Here is a 22104-nt window from a genome sequence, read left to right as displayed (position 1 = left end):
CAGATGGTTAAGCATCTGCCTTCGGCTCAGGTCATGATCCTAGGGTCCTGGGATCGAGTCCCGCATCGGGCTCCCTGCTCCTTGGGAGCCTGCTTCTCTCTCTCTCTCATGAATAAATAAATAAATAAAATCTTTAAAAAAAAGAAATGTTTCCATTTCATCAAAGTTGTCAACTTTATTGAGAAAGTTTTTTCCTTTAATTTCCTCTTACGATATTTTTCATAATGTTAGTAAAATCTGTAGTGATATTTCCTTTTTCATTTGTTTTTTGTTTTCTTTTTTGATTAGTCTTACTAGGGGTTATCAACTTTAATTAACCCTACAAACTGGCTTTTGGCTTTGTTGCTTTTCTCTTTATCTTTGGCCTTATATTTAAAAGATATTCCTTGTAGAAAGCTTTATAAGTAAATGTAGCTTTAAAATGGAAGGTTGATGTCAAATTCAGGCACAGTTATAGCCTTGGCTTGTGGCACTCATAAGAGGAAGTGGTAATGGTCTTGAACAGGGACTCAGCAGTTTAGACTTTTTTTTTTTTTTTTAAGATTTATTTATTTGAGAGAGAGGGGGTTGGGGGGCAGAGGGAGAGGGAGAGAGAGAATCCCAAGCAGACTCCCTACCAAGCCTGGAGCCCAACGCATGGCTCAATGTGGGGCTTGATGTGGGGCTGGACACGGCACTCCACACAGGGCTCCACATGGGTCTCTATCACAGGACCCTGAGATCATGACCTGAGCCGAAATCATGAGTCTGCCGCTTAACCAACTGAACCACCCAGGTGCCCCCAGCAGTTTAGACTTAACAGAACTGAGAGGAGAGGGATCTCACTCTTGGAATATTTTTATATAATAAATTACCACTCTCAAATTCATTTGTTTCTAAAGTGCTTTATATTTGTTATAAATAGTGTTAGGTTAAAGAAGAATAGGCTTGAATTGTGGACTGGCTGTCTATCATTCAGCACTCTCAGAGGCAAAGCTGTATAGTCAGTGCTATATAGGTCTCTGAATTTGTCTTAGAAAGCTTCTAACTGAACTGTTTCATATTGGAACCATATATGAAGCAGCAGATTTTAAGTGGTAAGGAGACTCATCTTGGGCCCATTATCATTTTTCTGAATAAAGTGTACTCTCATTTTTGTCATGCAGGTAAATGAACAGCTTGGAACTTTGATTTTAAATGCCATTATGACCTTTAGAAATAACAACGGGCTTAAAAACAAACCAAAGTGTAATTAAAATGGGCAAATAATACACTTCAGTTCCCAATGAACATTTATAAGGAAAAGTTATTTTTACTTTGCAGCATTTGGTCTTAGAGAAAAGACTTCATCATTTTATATGTGATGCGGCTTTCTGGGCTCCTGACATCTTCATAGCATTTGACTGGAATTTCTTTCTCTTGAAAATGAATGGGCATTTTCTTGCTCTCCACACTCATGAGCTTCACTTGCAAGGGACCCAGGTTTACATAATCCTATGGTGAACAGACACATAAGAGAATAGGAGAGGTTATCCAACAAGTTACCAGTCTTAATAGTTAGGTTTCCTTTATTATAGTTGGCTTTTATCTGACAGATTTCATTGTCCTCTTAATTGCCTGAATAACATGTGAAATATGTTTATATACCCAGTGGGGTATGGTAGGCAAGATCTCCCAAAGAGCAAGCAGCAAGGCCAACAGGCTTGTCTTTTGGGGAGTAGGGCGGAGGGCACCAATTAGAGTGGGGAAATACATTCTCTCAAAGTCTTTAATTGGTAGAAGAAAGTGTTAGCTGTATATATGTAGCCCTCTGCTGGCCAGGATATAACCACAGCAGACTTTTCTATATTATTCAAGAACAATGGGAAGGATTTGTAAACATCACTTTGACTATATATATATTCTAATATTAAGCAAATTCTCCATGAATTTTTCACTTTTCACAGGACCATTGCCTACTGTATAGGTAAAACTGACCATATTCTGCCAAACTAACTATGGTTTAAGATATCAGCAAATGGAATTAGAAATGTAATTTACATGAAATACCAGCCAACCCAATACTGGGTTGAAACAGCTCAGACCCTACCCAGCATGCCTTCCTCTTAGAAGCCTCCTCAAGCCATAACTCTCTCTTTTGAATTCCTTCAACATTTCAGCAAACCTTTCCTGAGTGCCCACTTTGTACCAGGCCCTGTAACCAAGTGCTGAGGTGCAATGATAAGGTCACAGACCGACTGGTCAGGGAGACAGATACAGGTGCTACATTCCTCTTGTACAGTAATTACTGATTTTCTAATCTGTCTTCTAGCATGTAAACAATTTGAGGGGAGGGCCTGCCATATAGGCATCTTTGAAACTTCATTTCTTCCTGTTCTCCCCATAAATTCCCAAACATCTAACAAGTACCTGGCATGTTGTGGGGTTTTCGAGAAACATTTATTAGAATTTAGGAAAATCACAGAATGAAAAAGGAAGGCATTGTTTTATTTCTCAAAAATGCGTATAGTTGTATTTACTGTGTTTTTTTTTATTTACTGTGTTTTTAAAATATGTAATTATAGAGCTGCAATAAATGTAAGATAGGAGAAAAACAAATTGATGGATGTCTCCAACATATTTCAGAGTCTGCTCAAGCTGTTATGACAAAATATCATAGACCAACTGGCTTACACAGCAGACATTTAGTTCTCACAGTCTGGAGACTGGGAAATTCAAGATCAGGGTGCCAGCATGGTTGAGTTCTGGTAAGCGTTCTCTTTCTGGCTTGCAGATGGTTGCCTTCTCGCTGTGTCCTTACAAGACAGAGCCTCTTCTTACAAGCCACAGTCCTATCAGATTGGGGCTCCATCGTTTTGGCCTCATTTAACCTTAATTACCTCCTAAAGACCCTATCTCTAGATTAGGTGTTAGGGTTTCAACATGTGAATTTGGTGGGTGTAGGAGTGGGGATGGGGATCCAGTTCAGTCCATAGCATACACAGTGCCATTTCCACCATCAAAAACCTCCATGGAAAGTAAGAAGGTCTTTCATTCACCCAAATGGTATGCGATTTTGGAATTTTGTAGACAACTGTCCACTAGCCTGAGGTCATGATAACATACCAAGTGTCATGATTTCAAGACCCCCATGGGGGTGTTTGAATGCCATAGAGACTAAAACTTTAGTCTTTAAATTGTCACTTGATGTTAGCAGGACTGAGTTGTGGTTATCTAAAATGGCTTTTATTGATTTTTTCAGTTTCTTCTGTTTTCATACAGCACTCTTTCTCCTACCAGACTTTAAGTTCTAGGAGAATTTTTAAAGTTACTGGTAGTACCAAGAATGAAAATGTCAAGGGGTGGATATGGGAGTAATTGGAATGTACCAAAAAGGTTTTAAAATTAAAAAGCCTTGATACTCCAGTTTTCACCTAATATGGTATATGTGGCAGTTTGTACTTTCCAAAGAGGGCCACACTAATAGATATCCTGTCCCACATGCCTTTCCTACAATGTGGTGCTCCTTCCTCTTCCAGATGCAGGAGCTACATTCCCTCCCCTTGGGTGGAACTTTGTAACTACATCAACCAATAGAATATGAGGGAAGGATGGTGTATGATTTCCAAATCTAAGTCATATAAAATATTGCAGCTTTCACCATGGTCTCTGGTATTGCTTGTTTTGGGAGAAGGCAGACACCATAACAGAAACAATAAAGGCAACCCATGGAGAAGCCCATGTGAAGAACAGATGCTCCCAGCTTAGCCAGCATTAACTTGCCAGCCATGAGTGAGCCACCTTGGAAGTAGATCCTCCTGCCCCAATCAAGCCTTCAGATGACTGTTGCCCCTGCTGACATATGACTGCAACTGCCTGAGGGCCCAAGTGAGCACTGTCCATTGGAGCCTTTCCCAAATTCCTAACCAACAGAAGCCATGGAAGAGAATAAATGATAATTGTTATAAGCCACTAAGTTTGGAGGTAATTTGTTATACAGCATTAGATAACTTACATGGTATACTAGGAATGTAACTCTGTTAATGAATATATGTAGCAAATTGCACAAGGGTAGAAGTGAAAATTCTATCTAATGAGAGATGTGAATGGTGGGCAAATTTTACTAATAAGCGCAAATAGAATTTTTCAGTATCGATGTTTTAGGTTAATTTTCTCTATTAATTAATAAAACGGCATTCTCTTAGTACTCAAAATTTTTTTTCATGAATCTTACCTTGAAATCCTGCTCATCCTCATATGGTAAGTATTTCATATCAGAGGTCCCAAAGTCTACACATGAGTTGTTTTCTTCATCTGTCTTCAGTTGCTTGGCATATCCAATACCATGCTCATGACTGACATATAAAGCACCGCTCTCCACTGATGAGCTTGTGATGTCTCTACCTTTTACTTCTGCAGGTTGCAATGTTGGGATGAATACAAAGAAATTGGTTATTTGGGGACAGATAAAAATGAAAATACATTACACACTTTGTCACACTTTTAATTTGAAAGAGCTTTGAGAAATGTAGGATCTATGTATTAAGGTGAGAGTGAGTCCCATGTTTAGAATCTCTATCTAAGTTGTATTCCCTTCTGTTAGCGGATAGCTTTTGGTAATCATATGGTAACTTATGTGCATGTTGGTATTTTGGTTGGTTGACTGAACTGGAACCAAAAACACACCAGTGTAGACAGCACCCCATCCCTCCCCACCAGTATTTATGTAGTTCACTGTGAAACATGGTGACTTCAATTTGAAAATAGGACTATAGAAAGCTGCAAGAAGAGAAATATGGAGAAGCTAGCCTGTATCCATTCCCTAAATAGCTCTTGGGTATGAGGTACTTGTCTATAATAGATGCTCAATAAGTATTTGTTAAATTTTTTTAAAAAACCCTATCACCATTAAAATAAAATAATACCTTCATCTATATCTGGCAACTCCAAAGGCACTTCAGGTGGCACTGTCAGTCCAGCAGCTTGAGTAAGATATAGTTGCCTAAAAAGAACAAATGAGAAAAGCAGTCTGTCAGTCCACAAATATACCATCTGCTCACTGGTGTCTATCTCTCTGGTAGGTGTTGGAGACACATAGATGAAAAATGAGACATAGTTTCTACCTTTGAGGAGCATGAGGCCCAGTGGGGTGGCAGACAGGCTTACAGTATTTTAGGGTGATGGTCTCTACCCTGATGGTGAGTGGTGGAGTGTGAAAAATGCTAGGGGGACAAAGAGAAGAAGCACCTGATTGAGCTTTAGGAGGTCAGGGAAGGTTTCCAGGAGGAGATGGTACCTGAGCTGAGTCTTGAAGAACCAGGGGCTCTTTGCCAGGGAAGGGCTTGGGGTGAGGAAGGGCAGTGAGTGATAATGGAATAACACACCGGGAATGAAAGTGAGCATGACACCCATTAGGGTGCTGTTGTAGTAATCCAGGGGAGGAACAGGTGTGGCCTGAATGGATGGTTTTAAAAAGAAGAGAAAAAGAGAAAGACGGCGAGCAGCAGGAATCCCAGATGACAGGGAGGTTCCAGCTGTCGCTGAGGGGTAGGTTTCAGTCACATGCCTGGTTACGTGTACGTCTGCCAACACAGCTCTCTGTGCATGTGTGTAAGCCTGTGCTCTGCTTTTCAGCACCCATGGAACTTTCAACCAGAACATATGACGTCTTGAAAGCTCCCTATAGCTTTTCCATGAAGTTTGCCTGAAGACAGCATGAATCGGACTCTTGCAGATATTCAAACTACCCCCCATGCTTAGCAGCTCAGCAATCGGAGTGAAGCCCCTGGATTACAGGTTGTCACTTATTTAAAGAACATGAGTAAAGTATTATTCAAAATGCTTAAGTCTCCAACAAATCATATAACTGCATACAATATTTTTGTTTGTAAAAGCTTCTTAAGGTTCAACTCAGTGAAGGTCACTTTCACATGTAGCTCTGGTCTGCAGGTAGACATGTCTGAGGTCTTAGAACTTTCTCTTCTTTCCTGGTTTTCTGTTTTGAATTATTATGATTGTATTAAATGTCATACACTTCATAAATCTGGATTCTCTCTTAACCATTAATTTATTGTCGCTTTTGTACCACCATAGGGCAACAACACTTGATGATATGGAAAATACTTAAAGAATGTTATTTTATGAAGTTTGTGTTAGATTTGTAGGTATTGGTCCACTTAGCCTCAGTTCTGTGGTGCTGGGGTCCCTGGGCAGTCACCTGTGGTGGACATTTACCTCATCTCCTGTGTCTAACAGATACTGTGATGTTCTATGTGAGTTGTGAAGGGAGAAGACTGGGGAGCATTGGATGGGAAAGGTAGTAACTCTATTAGCTAAAATACCCCATTCTTCAGCCAAATAGGAAAACAGCTTTTTATGTCCTTTGGGCACAGTTTATGTCTGTTTCTCACCCCCTTCTAGTATTTTATGAGACTGAGTTCTCAACAGAAAGATGAAAAGAGAAGTTGCCATAAAATATGCAATATGTACTATATTTCTTTGACTTGAAAATGGCTTATAGTCAAAGCTCCTGAATACACTCAAAGTTATCCTTCTGGAGAAGTAGTGTAACAGATAATTGAGGGTTTACACATTTCTGTTCCTTTATGCAGATCTTTCTAAAATTTCCTAAATACTTGCCTCAAGGAATTTATAATCTAGCAAGGAAGCAGACATTAAATAAGTAATCACGAGTGTGATAAATGCCGGTCATGAAAGAAAAGATTAGGGTGTTATAGAAGCATATACAGGGGTTCCTAACCTGGTTCTCATGAACATCGCCATGCTTTCTTTTTGCTTGGTCAGCTTTTGAACTCATCTCTCCCAACTCGGAAGCAAGACTAAACACTCAGGTCTCTCACTAAAAAAAAACCAACCCACAAGGCATTGATGAATACTGTCAGTACTACTGAAGATTTTTTGGGGGGCTAGGGGTTAAACATGAAACAACTTCACGAAAACTTCATTGAAAGTTTCTCGTCTCCTTGCCAGTCACTGCCAAGTTCTCTCTGGCCAGTGAAAGGATTCCCCTTTGTATAACTAGCCATTCCCATCCGTGGCAGCACCAAACCAGATACCGCGGACTGAGCCCACCAAAGCGGCAAGTGGGGTTGGCACTTGGGAGGGTAGCTCCTTCCTAAGGTTGGGCCTGTTCAGAAACGAAGGAAGGACGACAGTGGAGGCAGGTAGAGCCGCGGTTGTGAGCCCTCGCGCCAGCAGCGGCTGCAGAGATCAGACCCGTGGGCTAAGAGGCGGTGGCAGCAGCTGGAGCACAGGAGCCTGGAGCTGGACACCTGATCAGAGAGGAGAGGGCTGGCAAGAGCGCATCGCCTACTGGGGGTACAGTGAGGCCCGCAGCCCCTAGGACTCCTCGAGGGCATCAGCTCAAGAGACTGGGAATTCAGGAGTCCAGTCAACAGTCGATTCCTTCAGCCCAACTGCCCGCTGCCTCTGCACTGGTGTCTGCCTCTCCAGGGCAGCATGTGGACATGGTGCAGGGGAGCTGGTGGCCCCTTGTCTGTCCTGCCCCGCGGGACTTTCAACCTGTAATGCAGCTGCACTATCTCCCTTTCTCCATCCTTGTATCTCTTAGCCCAGCAAACGGAACTCCACAACTTACCTGTAGCTACCCTTCTTGGAACACATCGGGAAGTTTGTAAACAAAAGATACTCTATTATGTCACAAACAGTATTTTTCCATGCCACACAGGTGACAGGAACTACTCAGGTAGGAACTTTTTGTGGCCCTTTCACCGCGTTGAATTTCTCTGCTTTAACTTCTAGACCGAGACATTTGTTTCTCATCTTCCACATGTACACCCTGCATTAGTGGGATCCGTTTCTCTTCTCTTCCTAAACATGCTACTATTCGGATTGGTTCTTGTTTCTGATGACTTGCCCAAATAATCATCACCACTCTGAATTTTAATTCCATATTCCAGGGCCCTAGTTTTCCTCCAGACTGGTGTGTTAAGAATTCTTTTGTCAGGTCAGAAAAAGAGAGAACCTAAAATACACATTTGGTTTCTCTTGTGCAGGAATAAATGTGACTTGGAATGCCAGGCTATTTTCTCTACTTCAAAGGTAGTTTGACTCTTCCACTAACTATCAAAGGAAACAATGTTAACAGTCCACAAGGTAACGGGAAGCCCAGAAGACCTCCAGGAAGCTACCACAAAGCTGATCACTTCCTCCTTTGGGCTAACTCCACACCTCATCCATCTTCTGCTGCACTGGTATGCTTTTATTTTTATGCCCATTTTCCCTGCTGACCTGGAGGCTTTTGAAGGTCAGCAGTTGTGATGTTCCTGTTAAGTGTTTGTTATTAAGACTATAGTGCATTGTTAAAAAAAGCAAGCCAAAGTTTGCACTGTACCAACAGTTGACATTCACCATGGCCGTTTTGTGAGTCCCTTCCTTTGCAACTACTGCCATCCAGCTAGAACATTAAAAAATTAAATCATCTTTTAAAAATAACTTTTTACAGATACAAATGTTTACAAACTACTTTCTAGATATGCTAATGACTTTCACCTGGGTATTTTGAGATCCACAAGTCTACAGTTGAATAGTTGATCAATAAGCACCAAATTTTCTTCTTCCAGTTCATGAATAGTATTTTCCAATTTTTCAACTTCCTTCCTGTGATTTGCAATCTGTTCTCAGAAGAGAATGGAGGGATGTTGGTACTTGTTGACTTAGTTCTACCTAGTCTTCTGTAAGAAATTCAACTCCTAAAAATCCATTTGCCTGAGGGGAAGATCTATCCTGTATTATTTATTACTGGGTTTGCTTTGTCCTTCCTCTCCAAGAAGGAATGGGTGGGTCTCTTTTCCAGATTGTTTGCAGAACTTGTTTGCATGGTTAGGCAGTTATTAGTGAATGGCAGGAATTGTCCTTTCCTACCCTTCAGAAACATCCCTGGACCTCTCTATGTGCTGGAGGTAGAGATAAACATGAAAATAAGACTAATTAACTTATCATTGTGGTTAAATGGGGAAGATGGTGATAAAAACAAAAAGCAGTATGATCAAACCATAATGGAAGATGCTCAGGTACTGTGGGAAGTTCACTGTAGGTCTGGGGTAGGGGGTAAGGGAGAATTAATAGAGGAGATGACATCTAATCTGGATTTTGAAGACCAAGTTGGGATTCTCCAGGCAACAAAAGGGGGTATACTCTAGGCAGAAGGAACCACATGTTAGGCACAATTATTTTGGTGCAGATAGATACAAAGTGGAAGTGGGGAGAAGTAGGAGAGAAACTGGACAATTAGGGAAATAATGCTAAAGGGTCTGGTTTTTATTTTGCAGATGATGGAAGGTCATGGATAGACATAGCAGGTTTGATGTTTACTAAAGAAATATGGCTAACTTAATTAAAAGTGAACAAAATTTGCTGCTTCTCTTGATGGAATTCCCATCAGTCGTTAAGAAGTGTATTTTGGAAACTTTATCTAAAAAGCCTTGGATAGTGGGAAAGATATATAGGACGTTACTAGACAAAACTCCCGTCTCACCTCTCTGCCTGCCTCATATCATATACATATACATATACATATACATATACATATACATATACATATACATATTCAGGTGCTGCATTGAGAGGTGCTCACGGAGAGAGGTCAGGACGATAGAAGAATTAGAAGCAAGAGTATAGAAGAGGGCACCTGGGTGGCTCAGTTGGTTAAGCAACTGACTCTTGATTTCAGCTCAGGTCATAATCTCGGGGTTGTGAGATCAAGCCCCATGTCTGCTCTGGGCTCAGCAAGGAGTCTGCTTGAGATTCTCTCTCCCTCTCCCTCTGCCCCTCCCCCCAAGCATACTCTCTCTTTCTGTCTCTAAAATAAATAAATAAATAAGTAAATCTTTTTTTAAAAAAGAGTATAAAAAAGAAAGTGATAGGCTGATGGGAGTAATAGAGATAAACTGGAAAAAGTAAGTATATCAAGGGAATATGATGAAACAAAAGGGTTCAGGGGTTTAGATTCAGTATCTCTTGTTAGGCGTTGCCAAGAGTGTAGCTGAGATGAGAACTTAGATAACTAACATTTTTTATTTGTACTTGAAATTTATTTATTGTATTTTGGAATCTGGAAACAGTCTGTAAATTACCACATGCATATCTCTATCACGTAAGTCATGTATTAAGTGCTTGAATTCCTACTATGGGCAAGGTTCTGTGTGAGACATAGAAGGATACAAAAGTGAATAAGGCATGGAAAGTTTCCCTCAAAGAGGTTTACAATCCAGTGAACAAATACACAAATAACTGTAACATAAAATAATATTAGTGCCATAGAAAAGGCTCAAATATGGCTGGTGGCTTGGAGTTTGAAAGAAAAGCATATTTTACCTGCCTTAAACTACTTAGCAAACCATTTAAGTCCATGATACTAAATTAGAAAGCAAGGGGTTGGTGCTTTAGCATCTCGTGTGTTGGGAGATAATCAGCTTGATTATAGGCTTGAATGCCTTAAGGAAAAGTTAATAATTTTCAAATGTCAAAGAATGAGAAAGAAATTATATTTAGAGCTTGTAAACAGAAGGAATTGATAGAACATTTGGAAATGTTTGACCCAAGGGTTTGGCATGCTTGGGAGGCAGTACACACAGTTCTTGGTCTCCTTCCAAAGCTGGGAATGAAGAGGGCCCTTTCGGGGATTTAAGTCCAATCTTTCAAGCTAAGGATATCTTGTGGCATCACTTACCCCTTTGGACTACTAACTAAGGTTCTCAACAATTACTATCTCCTTTCTAGCCTTTTGAAATATTAGGGAAATGAAAACTAGTTCTTTTTTATAGCCATATAAATACCTTTAAATTTCTAGGGTAAGAAAGTAAAAAGGAGGAGGGAGAAGACTGCTTTTCCCTCCCTATCCTTGCTTCTCCCCAGATACCCAAGAAACGTACTTTAGAAATTGAGAAAGATAATTTAAACTATTATAAGTCAGAGACCTAGGATCCTGAATTAAATGTGTGCTCTTGAAAATTACCCCTGCAAGATCCAAGTTAGTTTCATGCCTCCTCACACTTGAAACTCTGATTGCTAACCTCGTTGAATCCCTTTGTCTAGTTTTATTGGCTTTCTATTTGTTGAGTGAGTCTAAGTCATTTGGAAATTTCAGTTTTCTTCATTTCCTTAATAAGCATGCTAAATAAAACCAGATAATGGAAGTCATGCATGGGACGTTTCATAGCCTTCCCACAGGTCTAAGTTTTTGCTTATTGTTGAAAGATAGTTAAATGGAGAAATACTTTCAGGAGGTCCATTATTGAATATCCCTTGTTACTCATTCTAAACCTTCCTCAAAGAAATTAATTGACATACATTATTCCATTTCCAGGCAATTTTCAATTCTTGTGATAATACTTATAACCAGAGATGGTTTTAATTAATTTTGTGAGTAAATGTAATAATGCTAAAATAAATACTTATTGAAATAAGGAGAAATTAAATCTATTAAATTTCCTTAAAATGATTTGTTCTTTATTACTAAGCTCTTTTGCTCATGATTTAATTAATCACATTTTAATTAATCACATGATTTAATTAATCACATTTTTTTCTTGTCTTTTATTTCTACTGAATCATGAGAAGTAAAAAATAAAATGAAACAGAATGTAATTTGTGGCTTTAGTAGGAAGGATCAAGACACCAAAAAAGCCTTTCTTATCAGTCAGATATAAATTTTTACAGTTATTTTCTCTGAACCTAATATCTATGACATCTTATAAGATTTAAGATTTGAATTGTTAAATTATTATAATTAGGATTATGCTGTTATATTCAATAAAAGTACCAAACTAAACTCCTCCCTAATATTCTTTAACTGTTAAGCTCACCTTAAGTTTTTTTTTTTTTTAAGATTTTATTTATTTATTTGAGAGAGGGAGAGAGGTGCATGCACATGAGCAGGGGGAGGGGCAGAGGGAGAGGGAGAAGCAGACTCCCTGCAGAGCAGGAGTCCAACACACAGGGCTCCATCCCAGGACCCTGAGATCATGACCTGAGCTGAAGACAGACACTTAACCAACTGAGCCACCCAGGCGCCTGCTCACCTTGAGTTTTTTAAATCAATATTCATTTTTTAAAAGTGGGGATTCATCTTGATTTATTTTCGAAGTAGTTTGGATTCCTATTTAGCATGACTTTGTAAGGGCAGCTTAAAGATAATTGTCAATATCATAGAAAGCACATTAATTTTTAAATTCCTTGTTTCCTAGACTCACCAACTCTATTCAGCCTATAAATAGGGGGCAAGGAAAAGAGAAGAGAAGGTGACAGTGACATTTTTACTTCAGGTATCTGAGCAGATGGTGAAAAAGGAGATGCAAGAAGTGAAGATTTAAGGAAAAATTTAATGAATTCTGCTTTAGGGATGTTGAGTGCCTTTGGGACATCCATGTGGAAATATTTGGCAGGCAAATAAAAATATAGGTCTAGAGCTATGGACATGCATGTTAGTGCTGAACATGTGCATTTGAGAATCATGTACATGTATATAACTTACTAACAAGAGCTGTGTGTAGTTGAAGTGAATTCTTTCAAAAGATAGTGAGTTTTCTTTCATAGATAGTATCTGAGCACAGGTTGGGTGACTACTTGTCTGGATATAAAGGGAATTTCAAAGTAGTGAGTTTTGCACATCTTCTGTAGCACCCTTGTAACATCTAGGCCAAAGATTATCTACCTCTTTTATCCAATAACATGCTCTCACACTTCACCCAAGAGCTAAGCCATGTACTTGATTAATCTCTCCAATGAATATATATATACTCATGGACATCCTTTCATTCAATAACTATTTATGAACATAGATTATTTATTAGTTCTCATGGACATATAATTGAAAAGGCATAGCCTGCTCTGTGCAATGAAGAGACAGATGCATAAACATCCAATTTCAACATATTTTAACAAGAGTTATGAAACAAGAGAGCACTGAGGAAAAGGACTCAAGACTTTCTGGGGGAAATACAAAATGATTCAGAAAGAAATTAATCATCAAAGTCTGTGCCTAAAAGGAGAGTTGGAGTTTTCCAGGTAGATGAGTGTAAGGAGGGAAGGCAGAGGGCCTAGTCTGTACAGTGTAAGGAAAACAGGGCAGTGCCTCATAAGGTCTAGAAGTCCTGCCATGACCACATTCAGCGAGAGCAGTATTGCAGCGCTGGTGTAGGGAGACAGGGGAGCTGAGTCTCAGACAGCACACGGGGCCCACTCGTTTCCACATGTTCTCCAGAAGGAGGTGTGAAGAGAGCCTGATGACCAAGTTAGGAGAGGACGTCGGGACTGCAATGGGCAGGGGCATCTTGACCACTGACAAATGGCTGTAACTGTGGATTCAGTGTTGGCTGCAACACGATGTCCCAAAGGCCAGAGCAGTCCATTCAGAAGTCACCAGTGCAGGGAGCAGACAAAGGCACGTCCTATACAGATGAAAGGCAGAGGGAACAAAGATCCAAAGGAAACCCACAGATCTGAGCCCTCTTTAATGACATGCCCCACAAGAGGGCATGTAAGCCCCACCTCCTTATACAGTAGGGCCCATCTTGGAGAAGAGCAGGGGGAAGTAGGGAAATCTAAATGACTGAACATTTATGCAAAGGAGACCACGTGTCATCCCGAAAGGCAATTTAAAAACAGCAGAGAATGAGGTTAGAATGATCCTTTAGCCTTCCTCCCACCACCCAGAAGGAAGTACAGTTTTGAAGAAGACCAGATCAATTTTAGGATATAAAGAAGCTTCATATATTTGAGTATATTACATGAATTAGGATGCCAAAAATGATTTCTGGTTGTTACTGAAATTATTGATGGTATTCATTGAGTAACGGTTTGTAATAAGATTAGGATTCCACTTGAATTTTACTTTACCTCAGCTAGTCACAATTCTATGTTTTCCCATGCCTTCAGCTCATAAATAAAAGTCCTTTCCAGTTCAAAAAAATGAGAAAGAAGAAATTGTTTTTTAAAATTCCACCTACCTCTCTTTTCAGCCAGTCATTCTCCCAGATCTCTCGGTAGCTGCCCGTGTCAATGAACCGTATGGCATTCTAAAAGAAAGTTTCTGTATTAAGGGAGACTTGCAACATTGCAATTCACAATCAACTTATCTGATCATTTTACATTATGGTTTGCAATTACTTTGGAAACATATCTAAGAACTTTTGCTTCAGTTTTTCTTTATTCTCATATTATTTTTTGCTGATTCACACTGCCTAATACAGGTGATTCAGAGAACTGGACAATAGTTATCCTTTCAGTTTGGCTTCCATTGTGACTTAATCTGATTGCCATGGTGAAATCAATCATTAAGTGATCTGCTCCATAATTAAGGTGGCTGAACTGCAGGGGTCAAATATTCTTCATGTTTTTGGTCTATGTTGGACATAATCCAACATAGAGTAAAAGCATGAATAGATTCTATTACAACCTTTTTAATTAGAAAGACTTCTGTATGTCAATAATAACAATATACGTATTTACAAACTTAATAGCAAATAATTTCAGGGTAGCTGGACAGTTTCCTGGAAAAAGGCATTTTAGATGAAGAAAACAGGAAAAGCATTACTTTGTCAATAGGTTCATAAAATGTAAATTCATTTTCAATTCTTGTTTATTTATAGTTTTCCCTAAGGGAACTTTATAAAGGATGAAAGATTGTATTTATCTGTGAGGTACTTTTATATGGATACCACATTACAAATTCCACATTCAGTAACTAAAGGGCACAACCTAAGGAAGAGAAATTAAGAAAAATCTTATAGATCATAAAGGCAGACAGAAATAACTGAAAAATATGTTAAGAATAAGTTTAAGTCTTGAACGAGTGGGAAGATCTGCAATAATTTTTTTCTTCAAATCATGCTAATTAAACTAAGGGTGCGCCTACATTCCTTAGGAACCAGGAACTTTTATACTGCAGCTGCAACTGGTAACTCTAAAGTGTCCTGGAACACAGAATTTCATTTGAACGAAAGCAGGACACAGCTCATAACTGAAGTTGGCTAATGGCTTAATTTACTAACAGTGGAGCAGGGGTTTTCAATGTTGGGCGCATGTTAGAATCTCCTGGACACTTGGACAAATCCAGAAACCAAGGTGACATCGCAGGCCAACTACATGAGCATCTCTGAGGCACCACATGAGTTAACCAAATTTCTTGGTGACTCCAGTACGCAGCCAAGGTTGCACAACAGTGGATTATCAGAAGCGAAACATATGCTAAAATAGCTAGATAAAATGGGGAAAATTCATTCACGCGTGTGAGTGTTCGGCATTATGTAGAGAAAAGAAAATGTATAGGGTAGTGATTAAGAGCAATGATCTGAAGGAGACATCTAGAATCGAATCTCGATTCTGCCACTTGCTCTGGGAAAGCCACAAAAATTTCTCTGTGCTTCAGTCTTCTCATTAGCAAGTCCCTGCCTTATAGGATTGTTGAGAGACATAAATGTAAAATGCTCAGAACAGTATCTGGAACAGTCCTCATTATATATTGAATATGTATATTTGAAATATATTTGACCTACTGATGCATTTTTAATCATCTTAACTATGTTCAGATCATTTTATTGTTGACTTCACCATTCAGTCATATTCACTCACAAAGGGGCTGAATTTTATGGACAGATAAACTATTGGTCAGTTCTCCGTAGTCCTCTATATTTGTATAAATCAGTAAAAATCATGCAGTAGGATAGTAACTGAAAGAATAACTGAACTAACAGTTAAGCAACAAACAATAGCAACTGAAATTCAGTGAAGAACTTTAGAGAAGACCAGATGTTTATGATTCTGAAGAAGAGAGATTCTAGATGAAGAGACAGTCCCAGTGGGGGCCTCACTAACCGAGGAGATAGTCTATGGACAGGGAAGGAGAGTGAAAACAAAGGGATTAGAAAACATATAAAGTTGGAAATTATATCTCAAACTTTTTTTTTAAGATTTTTATTTATTTGTCAGAGAGAGTGCTTGTGCATAAGCAGGGGGAGTGTCAGGGCGCAGGGAGAAGCAGACTCCCTGCTGAGCAAGGAGCCCAACGCGGGACTCAATCCCAGGACCCTGGGATCTTGACCAGAGCTGAAGGCAGATGCTTAACCGACTGAGCCACCCAGGCGTCCCTCAAAGATTTTTTTATATCCCAAAATGTTAAAGCTCTGGCCATGTAAAGTGTACTCTTTTAGGTTTGGATATATATGACAGTACTTTTTTTTTTTTTTTAAGATTTTATTTATTTATTCGACAGAGAGAGACACAGTGAGAGAGGGAACACAAGCAGGGGGAGTGGGAGAGGGAGAAGCAGGCTTCCCGCGGAGCAGGGAGCCCGATGCGGGGCTCGATCCCAGGACCCTGGGATCATGACCTGAGCTGAAGGCAGACGCTTAACAACTGAGCCACCTAGGTGCCCCTATGACAGTACTTTTTAGACAAATCATATTTCATTCTATAATGCATCCAAAACTTTTATTTAATAATTTGTTGTAGCCATTATTATTACTTAAAAATAACTGAATAATAAGTTACTGAGCTCTTGTTCCTTATGAGACACTATGCTACTTAAATCATCTCATTTAATCCCCATACTATTCTTTAAAGGTAAATATCATCATTGCCCCTTTTTTTAAAAATTAGGAAACTGGAGCCCAGAAAAGTCAAGTAACAAATTTAGTTTATATTCCCAGTAAGTGGAAGAACCGTGATTTAAACTAAACTGCCGAACTTCAGAACTCAAGTTCTTAATCATGATAATATACCACAGGAAAAAATAAGGAACAGCTTTTGTTTGTTTTTTAAAAAACTGAAATATACCTGTGTGGCCCATTCCTTCTTTTGATCCAGTTGCAACAAAGTTTCTCTGATTATTCTCTTTCTAGCATCTTCCAGAGTGACTTTATAGTGTTCTTTAAAAAGAAAATTAGAAGCTTTAACAAGACTAATCCTAGGTAAAGCTATGCTGCTTGTAAATTTTATTTCCATGATCCTCTCGTCTCGTTTCTACATATTTTTCCCCAAATTTTCAGGGTAAATTTTTACTGAAGTATCTAGTACCTCCAATTAGAAGAAATGCTCCAGTAATTTACTAACACCTTAATGTGAATTAGCTAAAATGGTATCTCTCCTAAGAATATTTGTATTTTCAAAGGATTGTCTCTCCAAAGGGAAAATTCCCAATACTTTAGGGCAGCCATCTACCTTGCATATCACACACTTCTGATTCCACAACGGAAATATAAAGATTTGATTATCTGCATGAGAAGCATCCTATACCTCTGACTCCATCTAACTAAATTTCCAGTATTCTTGGCAGGCGTTTTCTTGGGCAGGAAAGACAGAGTGAGAAAAGGAGAGAGGGGTGAAGGGGCCATGAAAGTCAGCCTCTGGTTCTGAGTTGGGCTCAGGGCAAGAGAGGAGGACAGATATAAAGAAGTGCAGGATTCTTTATTCTCTCCAGATTTTCTGATATCATAGTCAGGATTGAGAGAGCAAAGGATCATAAAATTTTAGGCCTTGAAAGATGCTTAGTGATCATACCCTCAACACCTCTGTTTAAGGAAAAGTGAGGTATAGTGACATTAAGACTGCTGTAGAGAGTGGAGAGGAAGAAAACTAGTCTAACTTGACATCTGGAGAGTAAGAAAATGGAAGTCTTCGTTATTCCAACCCACATATGCCCATCCATACAATCTGTATACTTCTTTTTCCCATTCAGAGTCATCACTTGGATATTTTAATCATTCCAATCTCATTTCTGATAGAATTTGTTTCAATTCAGGACCTAGTCCACTAGACTAAGGCTGGATGTTTATTGGAAACTTCTACCCAACAAAACACAATAGGCAATCTAAAAGTTGCAATGGATCAGGAGTTTAGTTATAATGGATTTTTCATTCTTAGCATCTGAAAGAAACCATTAACCTGGAACTTGATTAGATTAAATATTAATTCTTTGCTGCAAATCATAAAAAATAGATGATCAAATATGCTCTAACTGAAGTTATAGCTCTCTCTAGTGCCACATTAACACTGACAAAGCAATAAAAATACCCAACTTGTTCCAAGTTCCATATAAAATTCTATGGACTGTTTATCTTCTGAAGAGCAGAGTAACCAGCACAAGGGAGGATGTAAAAATCTCATTGCTAGTTTTTGTGATTCACCTGCTGCTTTCAGAAACAACTGTTAACCATGCATGTGAATACAGCCAAAGAAGCTGGGAGTATGAAATGTCTCCTTCTCATAACAGTTGGAGACGTTGCTACTGGGAGCACGGGAGACTCTGGCTTTGTGCCTTTAAAGTCCTGGCTGCTAGGACCCCTGTCTAATGTGGCCACTTCTCAGAAGCTGATGGCAAAGCCACGTGGGCTGAAGATTGCTTTGCATTGTTCTGCCTTCCCTGCTGTGTCTGGCTCCGTGTTGCTCTGCTTCCCCACAGTTTTCCTGGGAGTCTGTTGACCACTTTTCACCACTTGTCAGTGTCACACGACCTCACTGTGCTGACCCTCTTCTGTGGGGAGGGTGGTGGTAGCCTCTCTTGTGAGTTCTCTTGGAGATCACCAAGGGACTCCCATTTTACAGATGAAGAAATTGATGTTCAAAGAAGTAATGTTACTTTTTTGTAAGTGCATTTGAACCCAAATCTTTTAACTCACGATTAGTGTACAAAGAAATTTTAGAGATTCCTGTCCTGTGTGCCTGGTGAAGGACAAAAGTAAAAATGCTCTGTGACCCTGATATCTAATGACTTATCATACCCCCACACTTTATGTATTGCTGGGCCTCACTAAGGTCCCCTTTCCTTTTACTGAGAGATAAAGCCTTGTCTTGGATGGATTAGTGACTGTGTTTCCTATACCCACTATCCCAAAATCTCCCAGCCAAAGTTCAGGGAAGCAGCTCTAGGTGCTTCCTTCCCCTTCCCCCCAGAGCTCAGGGATGTTCCTGAATAAGGCAGGGTTGGAGAGCTGACCACAGAATGGCTGACTGATGGCCCATGAGGAGGCATGGACAAACGTCTTCGCTCATCTTCATTAGGTAGGTGATGACACCAGCTCTTTAGAAACTGGGCTGGAGAAAACTGCAAGAACTGGTGTGTGGGAAAAAAGAAGAGAATGAGGATGGGACAGAGCAAAACAGAGGCACTATGAAGGGGACACAGACCATAAAAGACAAATGTAGAGAGGGGCCATCTCTAGGGCCACCACTGATCTGATGGGCTTCTGTTTCCATCTTCAGTCTTCCCATTCCTCACTGCAAGTGTTATATTCACCAAACATGACCATGGGACATCAAACAAACTTAGCTTTATCTCTTCCCTTTAAAATTCATACTGTGAGGCTAGTAACTCTCTCAACAAGATATATGGCAAATTTCTTACTTTTCTGGATCCTTTGTGATAATAAGAGGCCCTCCAACCAGTAATTAATGTATCCAGTCTTTTGTAATAATTAAAATTTTAAACTCCATTCAAAGCTGTGGCTATTCCCTTCCCAACCTGGACATACAACTATTTCCTCTGATTTGAGTTTCTATGCCTCCTCCCTCAGGGTTGAAGAGAAGCATGGAAAGGGGTAAGAAAGCTCTCATTTGACAGATACTGTCTCAAGCTAATGTGGCACTTTCTAGTTCTAGCTGGCACTTAGGGTTGATTCCTTTTCCATGGGGCTGTTTTATAGGTTCTTCAGAGGACCACCCTCATCATTGCTAGTTATTTCACCTGTGGTTCCTTGATGCAGGGGCTGTACTGTCCTTGAGGCTGGCTAACTTTTCCTTTGGCCTCTGGCTCTCAATCTATTGCTCCCTCCCATACATGCAGGCTCCTATTTCTCTGTTAGGGACCCTATCACGGAGATCTAACAGGACTGTGTACTAGCTTGCTCTCATAGCAGATTCGTAGGAAACACTTTCATGCTTTGCCGTGACAAACTCTGAGAGTGTAGCCTGCTGCAGACTGAATCTTTGTGCCCCCCCTACCCCCAGTTCATGCGTTGACACATAATCCCCAGTGTGATGGTATTTGGAGATGGGGTCTTTGGGAGGTCATTAGGTCAAGAGGGGGGAACCGTCATGAATGGGATTAGCACCCTTATAAAAAGAGACTCCAGAGAGCTCGCTTGTCCCTTCCACTAAAGATGGCTGTCTATGGACCAGGAAGTGGGTTTTCACCAGACACCAAATCTGCTGGCATTGATCTTGAACTTCCCAGCCTGCAGAACTGTAAGAAATAAATTTCTGTTGTTTATAAGGCACCCATTTAAGGTATCTTGTTATAGTAACCTGAATGGACTAAGACACAGGCCTAGCTCAGGGCAGCGGCCACTTTACCTTTTCTCTGCTGTCAGAATGATTAGTCAGTCCCTTATCCCCTAGATTTCCCAGAGATGGGTCATAAACTAGACCTCCATGTCTCCCAAACTGCAGAGGGCACATACTGAACAATCTGAGGAATTTCCTTAAAGATTCTCCATCTTGATTTGAGGTGATGGAAGAAATTACCTTTCACCTGCCCCTTTGTGGGACAGCATGGGACTTACAGCACACCAAGATCTCTTTCTAAACACTGTCCCCTAATTTCCAACAATCTTTTCTTGACCTGTGCAACTTCTTTTATAGACTGGAATTCAGTTTTCTGTCTCATCGGCATGGCAGTATCTCAGTTTACTCTGAAATGTGGTGTCTGTTAAATAGCCACCCCAGTTTAAACTGAGACTAAAAAAGTTTTACTTTAATATCCTGTTTCAATAACCACTCCTATCCCTAAAATACTTGTTCCTTGCAAGTAAACCAGTCTAATTACCACAAACTCCATGATCGTGGGTGTGAGAGGAATATTCTACAGAAATCATGGAAGAAGGGAGGAAAAAGGGCAATATAATAGTAAGGCTTCAGATAAATCGCTTTAAGTGTCCTGCTCATATCCATTGTCCAATTACTGGCCCCCAGGGTATTTTAATCGTCCCTGAGCAGATTGCTGCTGCTACCGGCATGGTTAGGAGAAATGCCTAAAACCAATGACAAATAAGAAAAGCCCATAACAACTATTTTCCTATGACACCTAAACTCAGCTACAGACTAAGGTTTAACCAGCAAGTAATTCAATATATTAATGTCATTACCACCATCCCAAAGCTGGATACACAGCATGACAATTTTCAACTCAAAGAAATCATCCAAATTTCTGATCAAGATAATGGGTTAATAAGTTTATCTGAGAAGGTGATTCCTCCTAATTTAAAAATATAAAGAAATGTTGGGGGGATTTAAAAATTTTAAACTTCCCTGAACAATAACTATTTTAAAAGTACAGTGCTGGTGCACAAATACATAGGTCAGTGGAACAGAATAGAAAGTATAGGGAGAGACCCAAATACACATGGGAAACTAAAGTATCATAAAGTCAGCATTTTAAATCAGTAGGGTTAAAATGAATTATTTGATGATGTTAGGACAACTGGAAAACCTATCTGGCAAAAAATAAAATTGGTATCCTACCTCGTAGACACGCAAAAAATCAAAGACGTAAATATTAAAATGAAGCCATAAATATTCTAGAAGAAAATATTGGACAATTTATCATCTCAGATATCATAAAATAAAAATCTAGGTTGGACACTCTAAAACTTCAACATGTCCCCATAAATATACTCCACAAAAAAAAAAGACAAATGGGGGAAATATTTGTACTTTGTATCACAGTTAAAGAGCTAATTTCCTTAAAATGTAAAGAGCTCTACAACACAGTAGAAAAATGGGCAAGGGATGTGAACAGATGGTTCACAGAAAAGGAAATATAGCTATATTTCCTATTACATTTCTGGAACTTATGAAAAGATATTCACTATCACATAATAAGAGAAGTGGAAATTAAAGCTATAATGAGATACCATTTTCTACTTTTAAGACTGGCAAAGAACAAAAAGTTAGCTAACGTCCCTGTTGTTGAAGATGCAGGAACATAGGGAGAGGTTGGGGGTGGGATGGGGGTGGTTAGTAAACTTGGTACAAGCTCTATGGAGGGCCATGCCTATCAAAATAACAATAAATAAATGGGCACTTTGGGCCAGCCATTCCTTCCTAGAGATACACAAAAGTGAAATTATATAAATACAAGGATATTCATTGCAATAAAAGGAGGTATTTAAG

General features: G+C 39.5%; 1 protein-coding gene across 1 annotated transcript in view; it reads right to left on the bottom strand.

Annotated features, from left to right (window-relative positions):
• Positions 1 to 1311: 1311 nt before the first annotated feature.
• The window catches only part of CCDC83 (coiled-coil domain containing 83), a 39952-nt gene continuing 19159 nt past the window's right edge, over positions 1312 to 22104 (bottom strand). The window contains exons 5-10 of the mRNA XM_021686474.1: positions 16774 to 16865; positions 13947 to 14015; positions 8491 to 8612; positions 4881 to 4960; positions 4193 to 4389; positions 1312 to 1473 (exon numbers count right to left, since the gene is read on the bottom strand). Coding sequence (XP_021542149.1) covers positions 1312 to 1473; positions 4193 to 4389; positions 4881 to 4960; positions 8491 to 8612; positions 13947 to 14015; positions 16774 to 16865 — 722 coding nt within the window. The remainder of the gene's footprint in view (positions 1474 to 4192; positions 4390 to 4880; positions 4961 to 8490; positions 8613 to 13946; positions 14016 to 16773; positions 16866 to 22104) is intronic.

The sequence above is a fragment of the Neomonachus schauinslandi genome, chromosome 11 (genome assembly GCF_002201575.2).
Source record: "Neomonachus schauinslandi chromosome 11, ASM220157v2, whole genome shotgun sequence".
NCBI classification, from domain to species: domain Eukaryota; kingdom Metazoa; phylum Chordata; class Mammalia; order Carnivora; family Phocidae; genus Neomonachus; species Neomonachus schauinslandi.
This window is presented reverse-complemented; position numbering and strand designations above follow the sequence as displayed.